General features: G+C 45.8%; 1 protein-coding gene, 2 long non-coding RNA genes and 3 other non-coding genes across 6 annotated transcripts in view; 4 read left to right on the forward strand and 2 right to left on the reverse strand.

Annotated features, from left to right (window-relative positions):
* Window positions 1-2,757, reverse strand: part of LOC144328682 (uncharacterized) — a 3,929-nt gene extending 1,172 nt beyond the window's left edge. Inside the window, exons 1-2 of the long non-coding RNA XR_013393880.1 lie at window positions 2,603-2,757; window positions 2,223-2,391 (exon numbers count right to left, since the gene is read on the reverse strand). This is a non-coding gene — a long non-coding RNA (uncharacterized LOC144328682). The remainder of the gene's footprint in view (window positions 1-2,222; window positions 2,392-2,602) is intronic.
* A 78-nt stretch (window positions 2,758-2,835) lies between these two features.
* Window positions 2,836-2,918, forward strand: TRNAL-UAA (transfer RNA leucine (anticodon UAA)). The gene has a single exon. It is a non-coding gene; the product is annotated as a tRNA-Leu (tRNA).
* Window positions 2,919-2,956: 38 nt separating this feature from the next.
* LOC144328680 (uncharacterized) lies at window positions 2,957-6,127 on the forward strand. Its single transcript, XR_013393879.1, has 2 exons — window positions 2,957-3,117; window positions 5,351-6,127. It is a non-coding gene; the product is annotated as an uncharacterized LOC144328680 (long non-coding RNA).
* Window positions 3,132-3,217, forward strand: TRNAR-UCU (transfer RNA arginine (anticodon UCU)). The gene is given in 2 exon segments: window positions 3,132-3,168; window positions 3,182-3,217. It is a non-coding gene; the product is annotated as a tRNA-Arg (tRNA).
* TRNAR-UCU (transfer RNA arginine (anticodon UCU)) lies at window positions 5,487-5,572 on the forward strand. The gene is given in 2 exon segments: window positions 5,487-5,523; window positions 5,537-5,572. It is a non-coding gene; the product is annotated as a tRNA-Arg (tRNA).
* A 934-nt stretch (window positions 6,128-7,061) lies between the features above and the next one.
* Window positions 7,062-13,078, reverse strand: LOC114601044 (C-type lectin Cal-like). The gene is made up of 6 exons (XM_028738053.2): window positions 12,802-13,078; window positions 11,223-11,338; window positions 9,074-9,220; window positions 8,702-8,816; window positions 8,113-8,185; window positions 7,062-7,779 (listed from the first exon to the last, which is right to left on the reverse strand). Exons 1-6 carry the CDS (start codon window positions 12,875-12,877, stop codon window positions 7,737-7,739), a joined length of 570 nt encoding a protein of 189 aa, XP_028593886.2. The 5' UTR covers window positions 12,878-13,078; the 3' UTR covers window positions 7,062-7,736.
* Window positions 13,079-22,373: the final 9,295 nt, after the last annotated feature.

A 22,373-nucleotide genomic window follows, 5' to 3' on the forward strand; every position in this document is an offset into this window, starting at 1 on the left:
ACTACTCCCTTGCCTTCACAACTTTCTTGAGTGTTTTTTGCCCAGCTGGAATCAGTCCTCAAACTTGGATGATGCCTCTTACTTGCCTTGATGAAGGATGGAGAAGGCTATGTTAGTGTGGCCTCTATAAGTTTGCCCAGAAGAGAATGTGGCCCCCAAACTGAAAAGAATTTCCCCACCCCTACTCTATATACTTTCAGTGCCTAACATCTTGTCCGGGGAGCTGATCAGGGTTCCTTGTGTATAATATTTGACAGAGTCCAGTTTATTTCTTTGGCCCCATATCTATGGCCTCTTCTACCTTTGGGGCCAAAAACAGAGACCTGTTTGCTCCAGCCAAGTGCAAAGAGTGGCTGTCTTGAAAAATGGAAAGCTGAGACTGCTTTCTCCTTTTCCACTGGATGGCTGATTAATAATGGGAGGTTTTCTAGGTTGCAAATTGGCTACCCTATTTCTGTCCTGCTGCTACCTGAAGAAATTTACCCTCTTTGGAAGGATAGAGAATAGCCAGTGCTTTGCCAGTACCACCTATATGTTTATTAACATTTTATACTGCTTAATAGGGACGTGGGTGGCGCTGTAGGTTAAACCACAGAGCCTAGGACTTGCTGATCAGAAGGTCAGCGGTTTGAATCCCCGCGATGGGGTGAGCTCCTGTTGCTTGGTCCCTGCTCCTGCTAACCTAGCAGTTTGAAAACACGTCAAAGTGCAAGTAGATAAATAGGTACTGCTCCGATGGGAAGGTAAACTGCGTTTCCGCTGCTCTGGTTCGCCAGAAGCGGCTTAGTCATGCTGGCCACATGACCCAGAAGCTGTACGCCGGCTCCCTTGGCCAGTAAAGTGAGATGAGCGCTGCAACCCCAGAGTCGGTCACGACTTGACTTAATGGTCAGGGATACCTTTACCTTTACTGCTTAATAAAGTAAAAAGTGGTATACATAAAAATGAGTGCAAAGTAATTTTCTAAAAATGGTATAAATAGCAAAGCTATCAGGTAAGCAGTGTACAAAACAGAAAATATTAAATTTGGGTAACAATTTTTTAAAAGGTTCTTCAAAGATCTTTCCTGTGTCTGGTTTACCAATGATTGAGAGGGCTTTGCAGAAGGTGGGGTCTGTCATCAAGGAGGCCTGCTTCTGCACTCTCACCAAATGACTAAATGCTGCTCTGGTCACGTAACAAACAGGAGGGTCTCCCCTCACCCCAAAAGATCTTAAAGATCAGCTTGATCCGTATTGGAGGAGGAGGTCTGATAGCTATCCAGGCCCCCAGCTCTGAATCTGTTCACAGGAACTATAGCTTTTGCACTTTTCAAAGCAAGTTGTTTTCACTGGAAATTGAAAACTGACGCACATGGTGAAAGTGTGGTGTGTACCTCCTTTCATCCACCCTCTTACATCTAACTTGCTAACTTTTCTGTTGCAAGAAAAACAGGCACACCAACCCTGGACTAGGAGCCATTTGGGAAATCTCAAATAGCATTTGCAATGAGCACAGAACATTAATGATGGGGGTGGTTTAAGACTTGTGGACTAGTGCCTACAGACCTGCTCCTGCTTTTTATAGATTATCTCTGGACCCTCCCACCATGTATGGTAGGTTAGGCTGGGAGGCAGTGGCTGGTGCAAGGTTGCCCAGCAGTCCACTACACCACAGTGATTCCCTTTATGTCAAATGAAACTTAGGTGCCTTTTGAGTTTTCCACCTCAGGCCCTGATATGTGATAATACAGGTGGGAGTGCCAGAGTCAGGCACAGGAAGCTGAAGAACCCTGTGCATGAGATTGAAATCATTTATGATTTCTCCTGGTGTGCCTTCACTGCACCTTAGCAATCTCCCCATAGAATAATGCCTGCTTGCAAACAACAACAGCTAACCAAAGTTGCAATCCTATGTGTGCACATTTACCCAGGAATAAACCCCCCTGCACTCAATGGGGCTTGCTTCTGAATTAACCAGGACTGCATGGTAGGCAACGAGGACTTCTGCTTCTTCTCTTTGGAAGAAAGGAAGGAGTCGAGCATGATAAATATAAGCACATAACTGAAAATAGATTAAGCACAATGCAATCGGTATGTTTTAAAAGATTCTGGAAGAAAACCACTGCAATCCTATGCAAGTCTATTGAGAAGTAAGCCCCACTGAGTTCAGCGGTAGTTACTCCTAGGTAGGTGTGTCTAGAATTTCAGTCTAATTCCGGTGGAGGGCGAAAGAAAACCTACCTGCTCTCTTCCCAATGTTTTTTGTCTTCGCTTCTGATAAAAGTTCTGTTCAGGAAGAATCGCCCGCAGCGCGCTGCTGCCTTTGACGCAGCTCGTTGTGCTGCCACCTTGCGGCCTCGTTTGAGAATGGCACTAATGTTTCGAGTGGGGACGGAGAGCACGCATCTATCTACACGTAAAGGGGAAAGGGGGGGGAGAGATCAAACTTTGTTACTATTGTTCCAGTATGAAAGCAAACAAGCATAATGGCGTGCTTCCGCAGAACATATCTGAGTCCCCCCCCACACACACCAAACAGCCCCTTCTCATGTCTGGTGAAAGTGTAAGATTTATTATTAGTTAGCCAACTATAGTTGTCAGTGCTAAATGAATTCTCTTACATTTGTTCGTGTGAAACGTGCCCCTTCCAGTAGTGCTCTGTCGGACGCACTAATCCTGGCAGGCAGGGTAGCTAGGAGATGGGTTTTGAACTTCTGCTACTACTCGATGCAGCTTGTTGAATGGAGACGCTCTTCGTCCAGCGGGGGGGGGGGGGGGGGGGCGGATGTATCGCGCGTCAAAAGGCTAAAGTTATTCAGCTTATTTCATGGTGTTTTCAAAGTTGACCATAATTACCAGAATGGCCGAGTGGTTAAGGCGTTGGACTTAAGATCCAATAGACATATGTCTGCGTGGGTTCGAACCCCACTTCTGGTAAGAGAAGGAGCTTTTGTTTGCTAGTCCGCTTTAAACTTCCCCGCCCCAGTCATTTTAACTTTTTGTCTTCTTGCTCTCCGCCCCGGATGGAGCTGCAATTTCCAACCTAAAGCAACTGCTTTATACCTCCCCAAGAAAACTTCCGGCAGATGGATGCCACTGTTTAGGTAACATAAAAGTGTCCTTTAAGGCAGAAGAGGTAAGCTAACGCGCGGCTCTGTGGCGCAATGGATAGCGCATTGGACTTCTAGCGTAGTGAAGTGATTCAAAGGTTGTGGGTTCGAGTCCCACCAGAGTCACAGGTTTCTTTTGAGGATGAAAACAAATTTGCCAAAGATCCCAATACCCACTGGGGAATTTGCATTAAGTTGTGCTATTATATATCTTCCGAGTGAGCTGATTCCAGACATTTTGTGCATGAATATCCTTAAACTCCCTAGCTCTCCAACCCCCCTGCGGGCTTTGCACTAAAAGTCCGCTGCTTCGCGGCAGTAAGGGCTGGAAATGCTCCGGGGTTGGCAATGGGGGTTCCTACGAACAGTTAAAAGGGGCAAAGCAAAGGGGTTTCAATGATGGAAGGGTCACAGTATCAATCACGCGCCGGAGAACCTAGCGCTGGGCGAGGGGCATCCCTTTTTGGGACGAAGCTGGCACTTTCCGATATATTAGCAGCGATGGGGTGAGCAAAGGACTGAAGGCAACCCGTTTCAACACTCTGGGAATGGGGAACGCCGTCTGGGCTCAGGGCGCAGGATCTGCTGCTTCTGCTTTTGCACTTAAAAGAGTTGCAGAAGAGCAATGTTCGAATGTTCCCCATATTGATTGTATTTATTATCTTCTATTCAGTGCTTTTTTCTGGGGGGGGGGCGCATTCCCCTAAACATTTTGTGAATCTTTGTACTTTTCCATTTACTGTATTTATTTTTCCCGATTAGAACTACTGAAATGGCGATTTTCTTGAGTCAAAATGAGAGGACCCCTAAACATTTTTAAAGGGGAGGGGAGCACTACTCATCCCTGAGCTCTGGCCTTGCTAGCTAGGGGTGATGGGAGTTGTAGTTCAACAACATCTGGGGACCCACAGGTTGAGGAAAAACCCTACAAATGGCACGCCAGGCCGGAGGGCAACTGACTGGCTGGATCCCTATAGGTGTTTCTTTCTAGTCCTCCGCGCAGACATCGTCCGCCCACCGGAAGTGGTGTGCTGCAGCCGAAGCAGAGGGACCAGTTCCGCGGCTGTAGAAGCGCCTCTAAGACAAGTTGGCCGCGGTTAGAGACCCGTGGGGTCCGCGGTGTCCTGGCAAAGAGGGCGAGGAAGCCTTTCCTAAGCAGCCCGTCCTCATTTAAAACTTGGAGAGGTGGCGTAAAAATCCTCCTTGCCGCGTGTTGCTGGAGTGGCTTCTCGCGGTGTGTGAGCCCACGTGGCTGCCCCGAGGGGTCGCAGCCTGAAGCTGGAAGGCAGGTTTCTTAGCCCTGGTGAATCTCAGAGTCGGGGACCCCTGGGCTTCCTTTTCTCTTGTTCTAAGGCCTGCCATGGGGTCGAGGCAGGGATGCTTTTTTTACTTTGTCACGGCCAAAGGGCTTCCGCCCTGCTTTCTTTCTGATCCTTTTACCCGGAGATTTCCGGGACTGAACCTGGGAATGATCGCCTCCCCCTGGCGGGCTCGAGCACAGGAAAGCGGCTACCGGGGATACATGCGCAAGGATTTTTTTCCTAGGAGGAAAAGCTTTTTTTCCTTTCACTTGCATTTGTTGCTGCCTCGGGTCGGGCGGAAAGACAGAAACTCTCCTCCAAGTCTCCCCGCATCTGATCCCGCGGTCTGGAGAGAGCAAAAGCGGCGAGAAAACTCAAGGAAGTCTCCTCGCGGCAAGAGGCGGAGAAAGTTTCCTCCGGTTCGTGCGAGGAGGCATCGGAAAGCTCTTTCCAAGTTTTCATGGCCGGGGGGGGGGGAGCTCAAAGTGAAACATTAAGCCAGCTGCGTATTATAGGGAGAAATGGATCCATGTATTTGAGCGGTGTGAACACACACGCACGCGCGCACACATCCAAAAATAAATAAAAAATCGACAGCTGCAGGAGATAGTCCCCTGTCTGTCTGCCTGACTCTTAGGTTAGCTGCTGCTTCTGGTTCACTAAGGCAGATGGGCATCAGAATTTCAGCATTGGCTAATAGCTGGTGAACTTTGTTAAATAAAGACGCTTTCATAGTAACCCGTATTTCGAACACTGCACTTATTCACCTTATTCTGAGGAGTCATAAAAGTTAGCCACTGGGCCGCTCTGTAAACCATGGCTAAGGCGTAGGGCTTGAGATCCAGTCGACACATAAGCCTGCCTAGGCTCGAACCCCACTTCTGGTGCACAGATTTTGTTTCTCTTATTAGTCCATTTTAAGAACCCCATCAGTCATGTCGGTTCTTTTCCCTTCTAGTACTCGCCACCCCAGCCTTGGCTGCAATTCCAAACGCAAAGCAAGTGCTTTCTGCCTCCCCATGTAAACGTTCTGGATTTCCTTCAAGTGACCTGTAAGTCTCCTTTTAAGAGCCAGAGGGAAGAGCGTGACCCGCGGCTCTGTGGCGCAATGGATAGCGCATTGGACTTCTAGCGTGGCGCAGCGATTCAAAGGTTGTGGGTTCGAGTCCCACCAGAGTCATTTTTGAGGACGTAAAACAAATCCCGCACGGATCCATCCCAATACCCCTTGGAGAACTTCCCATCGCGTTGTGCTGTCTCTCCTGCTGAAATAGAGCGAGTCGCCCTGAAGGAAAGAACTAAATCCGGAGCTCTTCCTGCTTTTGCCAATTCACTCGCTTTGCACAGGAAGTCGCCTGTCGGACACTTTTACGCGTGATCTAATGTGGGGTTTTTTTTGGGGGGGGGGGAGGTTCCCAGCTCACTTTGTTCTTTCCCTCCCCCTTGGATCCTATGAAAGGTACCAGTGTGACGAAACTGCAGCAGCGGTTCATCTCTCCCGTAGTTTGGGCTTTGCGGCGGTTGCACAGGTTTGTTATCAAGCCAGGCGTCCGCGGGCCGCATCCTGTCATCAGCGAACCTCGAACTCGGCGACAGAGGCGCCTTTCGGCTCCGCAGCCCCGCGCCCGAACCCCTCGGCTATCCAGAACACTAGGCGCCCAGTCTGCTAGTATGGGAGGTTCCATAGGCTCAACAGCCTCGCCTGCAGTCTGGGCGGGATTATTTAGCGTGGGGGGGGGGGGGATAAAATAGCAAGAATCTGAGCTACTCCGGCGAAAAGCTGGAGCGTGTTCCTTTGGGCAGCTGAAATTGTTTCTTTCTCCCCGTGCTACTACTTACAAAATATATTAATTATTCGTTGCAGGAAAATGCTTACAGAGATCGTCATGTTTCGCTCACCCACACCCACAAAATAAATTTCTCATTAACGTTGCATGGCTGGATTCTCAATGGCAGTGGCTAACGACTTAAAATTACACATCTCTGTGATATGCGATCTTGTAGATCCTTCGTGCAGGATCCTTCGCACGTATCTGAGAAACACTCGTGGACTCCTCTTCCTGAAATAGCACCGACTCCCTAAAGTCCCCTGAGAGAATGTTGGATCTTATGGAAGCCAATGGGAGCTGCAGCTGCTACTCAAATTGCTCGCCAACTCCCCACCCCGACCAAATCAGTCACCGGACTGCTCCTTTTTGAGAAAATCATTCAGTGCCTTGTGTGGTGAAGAACATCAGCTTGGATACAAGGTGAAGAAATCAAAAAGCAGATTGGCTCTACAGATAGCAGAGGACTAAAGCGGTAATATGATACATTATGCACATACTCTGCAGGTAAACCAAAATCTTGTGTGCAAGTGGATCAACCCTCTTATGCCAAGTTTTGTCCTTAAAAAGGCTACAACATCCACTAATTTCACCTTTTAAGCTTTTCAGATGAGAGCTCTTCCCCCTATGAGCTTTATATGGGGGGGGGGGCAGAACCAAGTTATCTGTGATGCAGTAGGTCAGTTAGTTAAGTATTTTTATTTATTTACTTGATTGGGGGGGCTGCTGCCCCCTGCACCTCCCTGGCTACGCTTCCCCCCAAAGTTGCTCAACTCAGCTCCACTTTTGTCATTCCCCCCCCCCCCTGTACATATTTACAGAAAACAACTTTTCAGAGAAAGCAGTGCTAAAAGAGTTGGTCTTTAATGAATAGGCATTATACAGTGTTGATTTTTGATGGGAGCACATGGATGAAAGATGAACATTTCAAAATGGCAAGAGGAAAAGATGGAAAGCAAACAGAGAAAGGAAAGAAATTGTTCTTTTTCCGAGGTGGGGGATTTGGTTCTTTCCAAATGTTCTTGGACTGGCAGAAACAAAACAGTATGTGACAGGGTCGACAGGGTGCAGCACTTCTACTGACCCAAATCACCCACTGGGTATGCCTGTTGTGCTGCGCTAACACTGAGGCTCCTGCTACTACAGCAATGGGCAACCTGTAGCCGCCCAAATTCTACTGGACTCTTAGCTCCCATCTGACTCAGTCAGCAGGCATCAAGGATGATAGGAGTTTTGAGTCCAGCAAAATGAGGGCACTGACAGGTCCCTGATCACGGCTCAAATGGAAAAGCTCATTTGGACAGCAACCTTTTCTTCTTCTTTAGAGGTCTCCAATTACTACAACTCAATTTCTCCCTGTTGTATGGAGGCCATTGGCCAGGGCTCTGATCTCGAAATGACCTTGCATAACGCTGCAAGGCTCAACAAAGAAACAAAGAAGCAAGTTAAGGTTGTGACAGGAAGAAGAAACATCCCAGGATTCCACCTTCTGCCTTTTTTCACACCAGCAATTTCACATCAGTCTCCCCTTCTGAATCCTTCTGATGCACAGCACCCGTGGCTTAGGGAAGAAGGACATATGATGGTCAAAACATGAGAGCCTGACAACCAGACTTTAGCCTGGTATGCAACCAGAGCCTGTACATATTTACACAGAAACAATCCCCAAAGTTATTGTTCTTGCTGGTTACGATTAATTTAAGGTTCTAGGGTGGGTTGCATGTCATGGACCACCTGAATGAAGCACAGTTTGGGGACCCTTGTCCTAACTGGAGAAACAGTGCTGCAGGAACTTTAGCTAGAAGCTGTTTTGCTCCCCTGTGCTCATCCCAAGAAGTTCATTGGACTAGTAAGAGCAGATCAAACTTCCAAAGAGATTGAACCCAGTTCTCACCTACTTCCCAAGGAGTATTTGCAAACAGATAGGAATTTCCAGGAAGCAGCATAGTCATTCCAGGTCACAAATCCTGAGGGAGACAGAGGGAAGGAGGAATGGTCAAGTCACAAATGTTGTCAGTGCCTCAAACAACTCCAAAGCATGGATCCAAGGTCTGAGTTACTTGATTAGGTCCCAGCTGATTATCCATACTGCTGCATCATGCTAGCCTGCCATGAAACAGTTAAAATATGAGACTCTCTTACAGGAGCCCCCCCCCCCAAAGAAGCACATGTTTTCTAGCAGAGGAGCCACAGAATACTACTGAGAATTCATGGCTGCTTCCATACTGGACATTTATTTTAGAACAGTTCACTCACTTTTTATAGGGCATCTTCACGATGTCATTAACAAAATATTCTCCTCTCGTGTTTTGTCTGCTCAGCTTCTGTGGGTTCTTTCACACACACACCCCAGGGTCTGCTTCCTATTTTATTACCCTTGTTACCAGTGTATGAGCACACACACAGAGACACACACATGCCTAAGGAAATCCCTGATCCCTCCCAAAAAAGCGCTTTGCAGGGGAGGGGAGTTTGTTTTTCACCATTTTGCAAAACCCAGGATCCCAAGTAGTGTTCGCCTGCCAGTCCATCAGGCTGTGAAGGAGGAAACGTCCGGTAATCAAATTTGGAACCATCTGTCCAGACAAAGTCTCCTTCCTAAGAAAAGATCAACAGAATCTTGAGCTAAAACATTCACAGGAAGAAAGGCTTGCTAAGTCTTCCAAAGAAAAAAAAGAAACACAGATTACATATTGTACTAGGCCTATAAAAAGCCATGGAAAAATGGGGGGAAATATATGCCACCTCTCAGGGCAAAACCCTCCCAATATGGAGCACAAACAGCGTATATAAATATATATATAATTAAGCTGAACTTATTGGCTATTCTGAATGGCTAAGTCAGCATAGTGTACCTTGAAAGTGTCATGAGCACCAATCCAGTAGGCCTTTCCTTTGGTGTAATCCAGTGGCTTGCCCATCAGGTGAAAAATGAAGTCATTCTCTTCTGGGCTGTGGATGGAGGCTAGGTGAGAGTCCCTGTCATATCTCTGGCAAGCCATCTGGGGGAAAATGCACAGGGAAATAAATCACTTCCTGCTTAATTACAAAAAAAAGGTCTGTTTCACAAGAACCAAATATCTGTGCAACGCCTCCCTTTTAAGCAGAGTTTGAAAATCAATGCAGTTGGTGTCTAAATACTCTCAGACATTTCCCCACAACCATAAGAACGGCGTATCTCAGCACAGTACCATTAGAAAGCTCAAAAATTTCCATTATTTATAGTTTGAAAACTTTCTAGTTTGAAACTTGACATAGAGAGAAGTTATTTGTTATTTATTTATAGGCATTCATAACCCACTTAATATATTAAAATCTCTACATGCTGATCTCCAAGTTACCTGGTGAAGCAACAAAAACTTCAGATCAATCTGATGAAGTAGAACAGCTGTGTTTCATTAGTATAACTGCTTTGTAATGAAGTATAGAGCTCCTCTGGTTGCAACTGTTCTTGCTCTCATCAAAATATGCTTCCCGTTTATCATTTTGCTGTTTTTAATTTTGCCCCCCAAATTAAGGATGTTAGAAAAGCTTGCCCTTCACTGCTTTGGTGCAGATCTGTCATGTATTCACATGGTTTCAACTATCACCTTTTAATCAGATGCTTTTGTGAAGGGCAAATCATTCAGCACTCGGTTGTTTAGCGAGTGGAGGCTCCTCCCAGAGCAAAATAACTGGCAGCAAAGCAGTAGCAGGTGGGTAGTTGGGTGGGTGGTTTAAAGTCAGGGTGCTGTGACTGTGTGTGTTTGTGTTTGCGTGTGGGGAATCCTGCACTTTGTATATGTGCATCGAGGTGCTCTTTGTGTTTAGGACTGCCTCTGGAGACTGTCACCTTTCTGCTGGAGGGATTCAAGCGCATGCCATCAATTGAGGTATATAGCCTGATTTCCCCACTACTTCATAAGTACCCAGGGCGCACAGGGCAATTCTATAACTCCCTGCTGCTCTCAGATACCAATCCTGCGACAACATACAATGTTGCTAGATTCTGCACAGCAGCACTCAAAATTCGTCGGAGGATGACCTGTGCCACAAACCAGATTTAATGAACATATCAGAGTGCTCTATAAATTAATAGTTAAAGTCTTTTATGCTCTTCCACACCCGCCCAGTGCTCCTATCCCTTCTTTTAGCTTCTTTTAGCTTCTTTTAAATTCTTACAGACTTTTATATTCACCTTCTGTTTTAATACCTTTTAGCTTTCCAAACACTTTTCAGATTTTAAATTTTTGTATCCCACCCTTTTATGCTGGTCTATGACTGTAATAAAGATTTGTATTCTATGTATTGAGTTGTGCACAATTAAAGTGAACTAAAATGCACTTGAGTGAGATGGGCGCACAACCCCAGAGTCTGTCAAGACTGGCGCGTACGGGCAGGGGTACCTTTACCTTTACCTTTTTAAAATGCACTAATGCAAACAAATTAACTTTGAAAGAAGAAACAGACTTTTTGTGGTTTGGAAAGCAATGGGGGAAATCTCATTGAGAAGTGTCGGGTGAAGGCATCAGAGCACATCCATGGCTGAGAATGGTACCTGTTTTGCTCCTGCTTAATTTCTGTTAATATGTGGCAGTGCTTGGCTACGTGGTGACCTATTTCCCTGCTCCCTGATAAAGATCAGTGGCTGTCCTCTTTGGGGGGGGGGGGCGAAGGAGAGCTGGGGGACAGAGCATTGCATCATTATGACACAAGTAATTGCCACTAGGTGATATGCCAAGGGGGAAAGAGATAGTTGTGTGTCTGCCTGGCAGAAAATAAGTGTTGGTATTTAATCTGACCTCAGTTTTGTGTTTTCCACAGTATGTCCAAAAATAAAAAGGGTGGTGGACAAATCGATTGTATTTCTAGGTAATCACTATTTATTTTCCCCAGAAGGACAGCAAAGACCTCTGCAATATGTTTTTCAATAGAGCAGCCTCCACTTCTCCTACAAATCTGGTCTAGTCAAGGACGTGTGACTGGTCTGTTTCTGTCCCCTTTGACATCACATCAGTCACTTGCCTCTGCATCGGTCCAGGTCATTGGTTGTGTCACAGCTTTATAGCAGGCATTCTGATACTGCACCCAGCCTCTCTCACAAAAGCCACGGGCACAAAGGCATGTTTGGGAACAGGTACCTGAGGCAAAGAGAAGGAACCAAGATGGAGTTAAGAAGTTAAGTCGAATGAATTGGACACCCTGCATTTCAAACTCTTGCACACTCCTAGAATCCTATTTTTTTCATTTACAAAGAGGCATGGGTACTAATGAACATGGTGGCCGTAAACCAAATGGCTCTGCTATCTTCTACCCCATCGATGGGAAAACTTCAGCCCTGGAGACCAAATGCAGCCCTCCAGTTGTCTTTCTAGTCCTAGAGACTCTCCAGGCAATCTCTGCCCCTTAAGCCACATCCCTTACCTGAGCATCCCTGCACCACCTCTGAGTGCTCTTGCCTGTCTGAAATGTGCCATTGCTGGTGGGGAGGAGGTGAGCATGCATTTGTCTGATTACATTGCATGTGCTTGGTTGCCGTGTGTGTGTGTGTGTGTGTGCATGCGTGCACATTGTGCATGTAATATTCATACTTTCCCTGGTTTGTAAACATACCCGTGGCAACCCCTCCCCCCCCCCATTCTTCCTTTTCAATGTGCTAAGCCTACAAATCTCTCATACTCCAGTTGTTTCCCTTGCTGCTTTGGACAAATCATAATTTGCCTTCAAAGGATAATTAGAAACCACAGCTTTGGAGAGGTTTCAAGCATAATTTCCCCAGTTCGGACACAGTGGGCAAACTTCCCAAATCAGGATGGGACAGTAACTGAGCACAAGGGGGTGGGAGTGTGAACTAGAGGTAATGCTGTAATATAGGTCACTGTCTGCTATTATCTTTTCCCATGCTATAGATGGTAGGCTGAGAGACTGAAGGCCCCTGTGCTAAGTCAGTGCTATCTCAAACTGCTAAAAATCTTTGCACTGTAGGAATTGCTCCACACAGGAGAGAAATGGTATAAAAACGTCAGTTATGAGCTATTGATTCACAAGTCCAATGAATCCCACATGCCATCTAGCCCAGCTCACTCCCTGATGACATGATATTCTGTACTTTAGAGCATCCCACAGCAGCCTTTGTTGGATTTCCTCCAAGAAACAAGAACAAGGTATATTGTTCTGGCTATGAGCCGCTGTTTGGCTCAAAAACATTTCTCCCGAAAGGTGAGAACAAATATACCAGCCCATTAGAGCAAATACAAAACAAATAGGTTGCCCACCAGTGGAGTGATAGGCCTGCCATTGTTAGAAAGAAGCATTCAACAGTTAAGAGGTTTTCAGGATGCATCCCCAATCAATTGCACTGCTGAACTCTGTGGAGCTTCCTTTCAGATAGGCATGCACAGGATCCAAATGAAAATGAACACCTAATTACTTTCTTGGGCAATCAATCATTACTGACATCATCTTCAAGTTTTAACCTAATTTGCATGTGTGCTTAACACTTGCTAAGGATAGCTGTACATGGTGTAAACAAGCTTGTCAATTTATTTAAAGTCCTTAAATTCTTATTTTCCCTATTCAAAACACTAAATCAGTCTAAACTCACCATGGATGAAGGCAATCAGAAGGAAGGCACAGAGAGTAGTCCAAGTTCCCATTTCTGCAAGAAGGAGCGAAGGCATGAAAGTCCAAAGTTGCTCTGTACTGTGGAGAGGAATGGGACCTGTTTTATAGGCTGGCCAGCTGTATTTCAAGAAGAGCAATTTTAAAAAAGTGAACCGGATTCAGGAAGTTCTTAATCGTTTTTTAGATCTATGCAAATCAGGGGAATGCTTGTTTTTTGTTCAGTTTCTTTCCCCTTACCTAATCTCACAACCACACTATCCCAGCAGAGTCAACACATCAGAGGGTCTGTGTAATCCAGGAATTAGTACACTTCACCCCTTCCAGAGCTGGCCCAAGACATTTTGCCACTGAGGCAAACCACAAAATGGTACACACACACCCAGCCAGGGATGACCCTACCTTAGCTGGAGATGGACAAGAGGGGGGAAGAACAGGACCCTTTGGTTTGATCAGGCAAGGCTATTCTTACGTAGCAGGGATATTTACAATAAAGCTACCAGGACATTTCCCCCTGCTTTTCTATATCCATATGATTACTGCGGTCCAGGTGTGCCAGGTATTCAGGAATTATTATTATTATTATTATTATTATTATTATTATTATTATTATTATTAATAATAATAATAATAATAAAAAACCAAACACGTCTTTCAAACAAGAAGCTGGATGATGCGTTCTCAGTTTGATTAAGCCAAGAGATATATCAGTGCCTCTTGCCACCCCAAAGAAACACAAGTTAAGATCCATACATCAACATCGCAGGAGAGAATTAATATAAGAATGTATTCACGTTAGCATGAAAATTGTTTCTCATTGTTCAGTGAGCTGCTGAGACGGTGCTTAAAAAACTATGTCCTTCTTTGCATGTCTGCTTAGAAGTAAGCTGCACTGAGTTCCACGGGAATTCATCCCAGGAAAGCAGCTGTAGAACTGCAGCCTAAGAACATCAGTTTCTTTTTGAAATGGTCTATTTAATTAAAACAACAACAGCCCAATAGTTGAACAATGCTTTATTGGGACTAACTCAAATGTCTCAAAAGAATGGGACTTCCGGGTTGACGCGATCTGGAAATGGCGGATTCCCTCCGAGCTGCGGAGGGAATCGGCTCTACCGAGGACGGGTCTTTGTCGCGCCGCCGGCGCGGGGACCCTTAGAAACCGCAGGCGCGGAAGCCTGCGGACTGAAGACTCGGCGGGTGCCTTAAGCGCCCCCCCTGATTCACGAAGAGCCTTTTTAAAGGCTGCGGAGAGGATACGGGGGTGGCGTGGCACTGAGAGTCGATCGCTACCTCGGTGGAGCGAAGCCGCGAGCCATGACCAGAGAGCGCTGACTTCCTTCCTTGAAAATTTGGACTGAAAGAATCACCCATGAGTAAGACAGATTGGGACTTTAAAAAAGTTTTACCCTGAATTGGAGACGACCGGGGGGTGTGCTAAAAGGAAGTCCGCACCCCCCCCCTGCAGACGATCTAAGCAACGACATAAGAGCTAAGCTGGAGAGCCTACCCTTGGTGGGGTGAGTTAAAAAGGACATTATCTTTCAAGATTTAGCTAAAGGAAATTTTGGGCTGGAGAGTGGAGTTTTGGAAACCTTCTTGTTGTTTTAAACAACCCCCCACTCCCGGGCTCGGGAACGTCCTGCCTTTGTGCCTGTGTAAGAGCTGCGGAGTTTGACAGCTGTCAAAGCTGTCAAACGGGCGGTTTAAAGTGGAAAAATCGCTATCTAAGATTCCTCTGGACTAAGACGAGTTATAATTGAGCTAAAATCGTTGGAAACAAAGTAATAATAATAAGTTAAAGGACTGTTGGAGAAAAGTCTAATAAGTAACTAGATTCCCCCTAGGGGGAACTTCGTGAAACTACAATGGATACAATGGCTGTGGAAGGAAAGTTACTAGCGGAAATCGAAAGGATGTTTCAATTGGTGGGAATCTTACAAGAGCAGAGCTTGGCCATGAATAAACAACTTGTGACTATGACCTTGGGAACAGGCAACTCTGCTGTTTGTATTGAGGACCTGAATGAGAAAGAATCCACAGCTGAATGGGAAACAATATCTACAGAGGTGGAAGAGACTAAACAACAAGAAAAAGAGGAAGTAACCTTGGGAAGCAACAACCAAAAGCTGACATCTGTGGAACACAAGCAAGGAGACTCTGGGAACATATCTACCACAAGTCTGCGAAAGACACAGAAGAAGAAGGAGGAGGCCCCGGGACAATATGGAATACAGGAACTTAAAATAAAGAAATATGATTGGGGCCTCCGTTTGGACTCTGACTTTCAAGACACAGGCTTTGTGGAAATTTTTCAGCAGCTACTTTCAAATCTCCTTGTGGGAAGAGAATATATTTTGATGGTGAAAGAATTTTTTCCAGACTCGACGATTGATATAAAGGACTACCAACAAGACAGGCGGAGAGGGACTGAAAGAAACTTGAAAGCCTCGGACGTGAGGAACCCAGGCTGAGAATTTCGACTTTGGATTTTTATTGGGAAGGGACAAAAACCGGGGATGGGAGGGAGGGAAGAGGAGATTCTTAAAAACTCTTAAGACTTTTAGGTTTGGTTAATATGACTCTTAATTAAGATAAAATGAAAAATCGATGGAAGAGAACTTAAGTCCAACTTAGGAAAATTAATTTTTTATTATAAAAGACGCAATAAGATGAATAAGATGGTTAAGAGGAGAAACACCAACTTGCTGTTATAATCTTGGGAACTGGGATGCACGAGGGGGGGTGGGGGGAAGTCAGGGAACAAGGTTATGAAACGGGGATTTGCTGACTTTATACATGTTTTTGTCTTGTGTTTCTTTTTTGTGTGTGTTTTGTTTCTATAAAAGCAGAAAACCCAATAAATTTTTTAAAAAAAAAACAAAAAACAAATGTCTCAAAAGAATGAGCAAGCATTTGAGTTGCAGAGTTGTTCAGGGCAAATACTGAGAAAAAACACGAGGGGGAGGAGAGGGAAATAGCCCCTTGAAAGGGATTTGTGCTTCTGATATGGTGCATTACATGGACAGCTTTCAAACGGGGGGCTGGGGGGCTAGCCTGTGTCCCTCCAGATGGTGCTGGACTACATCCCCCCACTAGTCCCAGCTAGTATGGGCAATAGGAATGATGGGAGTTGTAGTCCAGCAACACCTGGAGGGACACAGATTAGCCACCTGTTCTAAAAGGCATTGTAAAAGTAAAGTGAGTGGCACCGAACCATAAGGAAAACACACATCCTTATTAGGGCAATTCCATTATTAGGCTTACCTATTGCAAAATAGTGTGCAAAGTTCAACCATCGGGCTAGATGGTGAACAGAGCAATGGGGTGGTGGGTTAGAAGAAATTTGTTTCTGGCTGATATTGAGGCCACTGAGTCTGTAGGGCTTTTAAGTGCTTATGCTCACAATGTTAAATAAATAAACCAGAAAATAACACTTGCAACCATAAGTATCTTATTTTTCCTTCTTTTAATATTTTCAATGGGGGGGAGGTGACAAAAAATTTTCGGCACCGGGTACCACCTGACCTTGCTATGCCTCTGGGAAGAAGGGGTGAGTGAAGAGCTACATCAGGAAGAAGGGATTGGGGTAAAGATCTACATTGGGAACAAGAGTGGGAGGAGACCAGCAGCACCTCCTATTTGCCAAGAGGTCATTGTGGGTGAAGAGCTGCAGAGAAGATGGCAGATCTGGCCTCCAAGGAGTGTGCTGCAGCTACCACTGCTATCATGGCGGCGGCAGCAGCAGCAGCAGCAGCAATGAGCAATGTATTCCTTGGAAGGCCGATCTGCTTGCCTTGTGGATCTTGCCACCTGAGGCAGCCACCTCACCTTGCCTCATGGGTGGGCCAGCCCTGTGTACTGCTATGCAAGGCCAATTGTCCTCTGCAAAACTGGCAGAATAATAATCGGTTCCAAACCAGATTCGTCTCTCTTTTTCCCCAAAAAACAGGGAACCATGGATATTGGAAGACAGAACTTGTGTTTTAGTTGTGGTTGTCTCTAACAGTGATGGTCACTTGTTTAAAACTATTTTCTAATGCTGTGTTTGGTATTGCTGTAACCAGCCTTGGGACATTCTGGTGTGGCCCATAAAAGATCTCCCCCTAAAGGCTGAGGTGGCATTTCTGTTAAACTCATTATCAGCGGGGCTAGTTTCACAGCTGCAAGAGTGCAACCTGACCACAAAACTGGTAATAACCAGTGAAGGAGGAAATCAACAGTTGACTGTTAAAAATTAAAAACAACTCCATTGAAAGTGCAAGGAAGCTCCTGATACGTACAGTGAAAAACAGGTTGAATAAGTTGCATTTCAAGGACTGTGGTGGGAGGAGATATGGTGAGGTGTTAGCAGTGATGTAGCAGTCGGCGTCCCGGGTGCGTGTGCTGGGGAGCAAGGAATGGAGGGTGGCCTCACCAACCCAAGCCCTCATCACTGGCCGAGCCACGGTGATCTGAGCTGTCAGCGAGTGAGGTGAAGTGAGGAGAGGGAGAAAGAGGCTTGAAGCTGTCCCTCAAGGAGGGTGGACCTGAGGGCTGTTCACAAAAGAGGGGACAGCTGCCAGAGGCTCTCACCTCTCCTTGGTTGGTGGCTCTCTCCATCCAAGCTGTCCCAGTGGTGGGGCAAATGAGGGTGTCCCTTCACCAGCCATGAGGAGAAGGAGACGCCTCTAGTGCCCCAGTCCTGAAGGCCCGTCCTGGGCGCAGCTTGACTTGCCTCCTCACGACTCTGCCTTAATGAAGTATCTTGTCACTGGGGCGCCTTTTTGCGCCCCCTAGCACCTCCTCAAAATCTGCGCCCAGGGCCAGGGCCCCACTGGTCCTCCCCACATTATGCTCCTGGGTATTGGGTTGATTGGGATGAACGCTTTGAACTCTATTCTGTAATGCACTGCTGAATAAAACTGACCCACTGGGAATTGGGTGTGAGCTTTCATACTAAAGGATGCGGGTGGCGCTGTGGGTTAAACCACAGAGCCTAGGACTTGCTGATCAGCAGGTCGGTGCTTCGAATCCCCGTGACGGGGTGAGCTCCCGTTGCTTGGTCCCAGCTCCTGCCAACCTAGCAGTTCGAAAGCACGTCAAAGTGCAAGTAGATAAATAGGAACCACTCCGGCGGGAAGGTAAACGGAGTTTCCGTGTGCTGCTCCGGTTTGCCAGAAGCGGCTTAGTCATGCTGGCCACATGACCCGGAGGCTGTACGCCGGCTCCCTTGGCCAGTAAAGCGAGATGAGCACCACAACCCCAGAGTCGGTCACGACTGGACCTAATGGTCAGGGGTCCCTTTACCCTTTACCTTTACCTTTCATACTTGAACACCCAAGGGAATTTCCCTGACAAGGCTTGACAAGATGGCATTAAATTATGCTCAAGATACAGATTCTTGTTCTTTGACTTAAGGTGCTCCCCTCGCATGCTTGCAGCCCTTATCCACCATAATGTTTCTTGCTATGGGTTTGAGGAGGCACCAGCTAGCATGAAGATTTTACGCTGGAACATGTAGTCCCTGGGTCTGGGGTTGGGCCATAGGATAGAGGGAGAGCATCTCTTTTGTATGCAGAAGGTTCCAGGTTCAACCCTTGACATCTCTAGGTGGGCCTGGGGAAAAGACTCCTGCCTGAAACCCTGGAGAGCTGCTGCCAGTCAGTGTTGACAGTACTGAGCTAGATGCACCAATAGTGTGACTCATAATCAAGGAGTTTCCCATGTTCCTAGCAGGACTCAAACAGTAGATTGGCATCATCCCCATTGGTCTGTAGATTGGCATAATCACACTTGTCTGAAAGCAGCTGGAGTTTAATAGATACGCATAGTGCTTAGCTACTTTCTTAATGTCATGGTACAAGAACTATGCCGGATGGGCACAGGTAGGAATTGGCAATTGCATTTTGAAATGCTACAGCCGAGTTCAAACATTCATTGAACACAACTGTGGTGCTTCCCCCCAGCATGGCAAGACAGATCTTTCATTGTCTTCGCAAAAAAATGGACTTCCCCAATGATTCCAAAAGTCATCAATATTGCCCCATTCTTCGGGCACAATGTGTACCTTCTTCTTTCTTAAAGAGCTGCATACTTGCTAAATTATCTAAACATACTTGCTAAATTCTCTAAACATTCTTGTACCACCAACTTTTTAAAAAAGGAAACCAGTTCTTCTAGAGTTGCAAAACTGTTCTGAGAAGTAGGAGAGCGAGCAGAGTTTGTGATGTCGCAACCACCATCCAATTGATGCTATGCATGGGGGCAGGGGGAATTGTAATGAGCTGGCAGAACTGTCTCCTGCCCTTGAGAGGGCTAGGTATGTCTAAAGTGCCCTCCCACTCTGCCACTCATATAATGTGATGAGTGGAGAATAGTAGGCGCTGTGTGCTTGTGACCTGCATGAGTGTGAATCTTTCATGTGTTCTCTGTGTGAGAAAGGGAATATGCAAGTGAGAGGGTGAGTTAGCCAGACCAGTGCTATTTTTCTAGAAAAAGTGGTGCTGGAACTCACCATGAACACCTTCCTCATTCTCTTAGGATGGCAATGGTGCCCACCTGAGAGGTGCTGGAACGGAGTTCCTGAGTTCCCCCTGGAAAAAGCCCTGGCCATTCTAACTGCCTGTATGTAACCTCCCTTGTGGGCGCATGCACACGTGCACACGCACACACACACACACACCCCTCTGCCCAGGTTTGGCCAAGGGTGATTGTGGCCCCTGGGTTCATATATGTTAGCCACCCCTGGTGTATAGCATAGTCAATCTATTTTTACATCTTGCAATTAACTTTCTGTCTGCCTTTCCTAAATTTCTATCCTACCCTTCCTCCCAAGGCAGCCCCAGGCAGCAAATAATAAAGTAGCAGAAGAATACAACTTTAGGCTATAGTGCTAAAGGGAACTACTTACATATTAGGATCATCAAAAGCAACCCTGATTTAGAACACATTATGACTCAGAATACTTGGTGCATATCAATTATGTGAAAATCCTCCAGACTTAATTCCCACTAATTAACTAAAATGCTTTCCAACATATTACAGGGAGCATTAGCGAGTAAACCAGTCTGGCAAGGAATGAAAAGCTTATTAACAGTAATTTGGAAGCAAAAAAATCCCATAGTAATAAAAATGATATTAAAAGCAATGCGAAATATTTATGATAACATCTGAAACAACCAAAACCTACTAAAACCAGCTTGGAGCTCCCAAGATTACAGGAGATGGCACAGCTCACCCTAGAATAGTAAAATATAAGACCACAACCAATACTGTGCTTTCTTTCCCAGTGCAAAAATCAAGGCTGTGGGGGAGGAAAGGCGTCAGAACTGGGGCATTTTGACCAGTCCTTGGACACTTTGCATACAGATGTGGACCCAGCTTCTGGGGCTCAGCAATCCTCGAATGTAACTGAGGAGGACCATGTTAAGGGAGAGCAGTCTCTGGACCACCCGGGGGGGGGGGGCTTGACTTTAAGCAAAATTTCTCAAGTGCAGAACTGAAACCTGCAGTTCTGCAACATCACTGGCTCACTCAGGGTCCTTCACTCCCTTGTACATCTCTAAAGAGAGAACCCCACTGGAGCCAACTAATGACACCAGAGGGCATGGCTCCAAGCCAGCCATGCAGCTGGACTCTGATCATTGTAGAAATCCAGGCTGAGGAGCTTTTGCACCCCTGCCCTGATGTTGTTGGAATATGACTCCCATCATCCTTGACTATTGACCCAACTCGCTGGGGATGATGGGAATTGTAGTCCAACAGCATCTAGAGGGCCACAGGTTCCGTTTCCCTGGTAGAGGTAGTGCCTGCTCACCAGCCTCATTTATCCTAGGAGCTCTCCTAGGTCCTGCAGTGCCCGAGTTTGTTCTGCTACTTGGCATCTACAGTGGTACCTTGGTTCTCAAACGCCTTGGTTCCCAAACACTGAAAACCTGGAAGTAAGTGTTCCGGTTTTTGAATGTTTTTCGGAAGCCAGACGTCCAATGCAGCTGTCAGCTATTGTTTCCTGGGCGCCTGCACCAATCAGAAGCCACACCTTGGTTTTTGAACATTTTGAAAGTCAAACGGACTTCCGGAATGGATTAAGTTCGAGAACCAAGGTACCACTGTATTTGGCGCTTTTGTTTTTGCTATTTATTTTGCGTTTTTGTTTTTGAGGCTTTTTCGGTTAATTTGGTTTTGTGACTGTGTGGAACCCAGTTCTGCTGCTGATTGATTGATTGATTGATTGATTGATTGGTTGTGTGACTGCGGAAATGGATAAAAGCCCCCCATTCAAACAATGACTATCATCAGTGCAGGTAAGAAAAAGAATTTAATTTTAATTTTTATCATTTACAATACTGTCTTTTTTATTTTATAGTACATTGTAGTACAGTACATTTCATTTTATGGATCATTGGTCTCATTAGATAGTAAAATTCATGTTAAATTGCGGGGTTGTTTTTAAAAGTCTGGAATGGATTAATCCATTTTGCATTACTTTCTATGGGAAAGCACGCCTTGGTTTTGGAACACTTTGGTTTTGGAAAGGACTTCTGAAACGGAGTAAGTTTGAGAACCAAGATACCACTGTACTAATGTCTACCTGCTGCATCCCTGTAAGATGACTCTCCTCACACCTTGGTCAGAACCTCATTGGTTCACAACCTGGCCAGAATTGGATACCTTGCGTGGCTGCAGTGAACACACTTGTGATGACTTTACTGCATGTCCATGAACTAAGAAGCTCAGTTCTACAAGTTGTGAAGTAATGGTAAAGCAGATAATATTTCTAAGCATATTCAGAACACCATTCTGTGGTTCCTGAGTAACTGTAAACTGCTTTGAGGTTTTATTACAATCGAGTGAGATATAAAAATGTCGTGAAATGAATAAATAAACACAGCCCGTCCTGCATACAGCTGCTGAGAGGCCTTTCCTACACATTTTCCAGCCTGCAAAAATCACTTCTCTATAAGAAAAAATGGAGCGCTTACACTAAATGTCCACATGTAATAACACCACATGTCACAATGTGCTGAGAAGCTGCCGTAGCCTGTGGCTTCCCACTGCGTCTACAACCCGAATACAGAAAATATGCAAAGGAGTTTGTCACAAAAGTTGCTTTCATGCTTTTTCCTACACCTTTTCTATGTAAGAAAAGGTCCACAACTAAAATGGCTCCATCTCTCACACTGTAATCCTTTGCATGCCAGCTCATACCACTGAGTAGGCTTGGCATGTAGACTGCAACCTTAAAGCATTTCAGAAAGAGGTCTAGAAGGAAGCCGTCTGAAAAAAGTAAATGCTGCAAGGACCTCACCTTTATTTTTTAGACTTTTTGGACTTTTCCTTTAAAGCATTTTTAGGAACATAGGAATAGCTTGCTGGATCAGGCCAATGGCCCATCTCATCCAGTATCCTGTTCTCATAGTGGCCAACCAAATGCCTGTGGGAAACCAAGGAGCAGACCATGAACACAAGAGAACTCTCTCCTCCGGTGGTTTCCATAAACTGGTATTCCGAAGCATTGCTGGTAGAGCATAGCCACCATGGCTAGTAGTGATTGGTAGCCCTCTCCTCCACGAA

This window comes from Podarcis muralis, chromosome 1 (genome assembly GCF_964188315.1).
Source record: "Podarcis muralis chromosome 1, rPodMur119.hap1.1, whole genome shotgun sequence".
Classification (NCBI taxonomy): Eukaryota; Metazoa; Chordata; class Lepidosauria; order Squamata; family Lacertidae; genus Podarcis; species Podarcis muralis.

Bases quoted from the DNA above. Each gene is read 5' to 3' on its own strand.
- LOC114601044 (XM_028738053.2), bottom strand. From the start codon at position 12,877: ATGCCTTCGCTCCTTCTTGCAGAAATGGGAACTTGGACTACTCTCTGT. The intron at 11,339-12,801 runs GTGAGTTTAGAC...TCTTTGCCTCAG, and splicing joins TCTGATTGCCTTCATCCATG to GTACCTGTTCCCAAACATGC. The intron at 8,186-8,701 runs GTGAAAAACAAA...TGTCTCCCTCAG, and splicing joins ATCCTGGGTTTTGCAAAATG to GATTTGTGACCTGGAATGAC.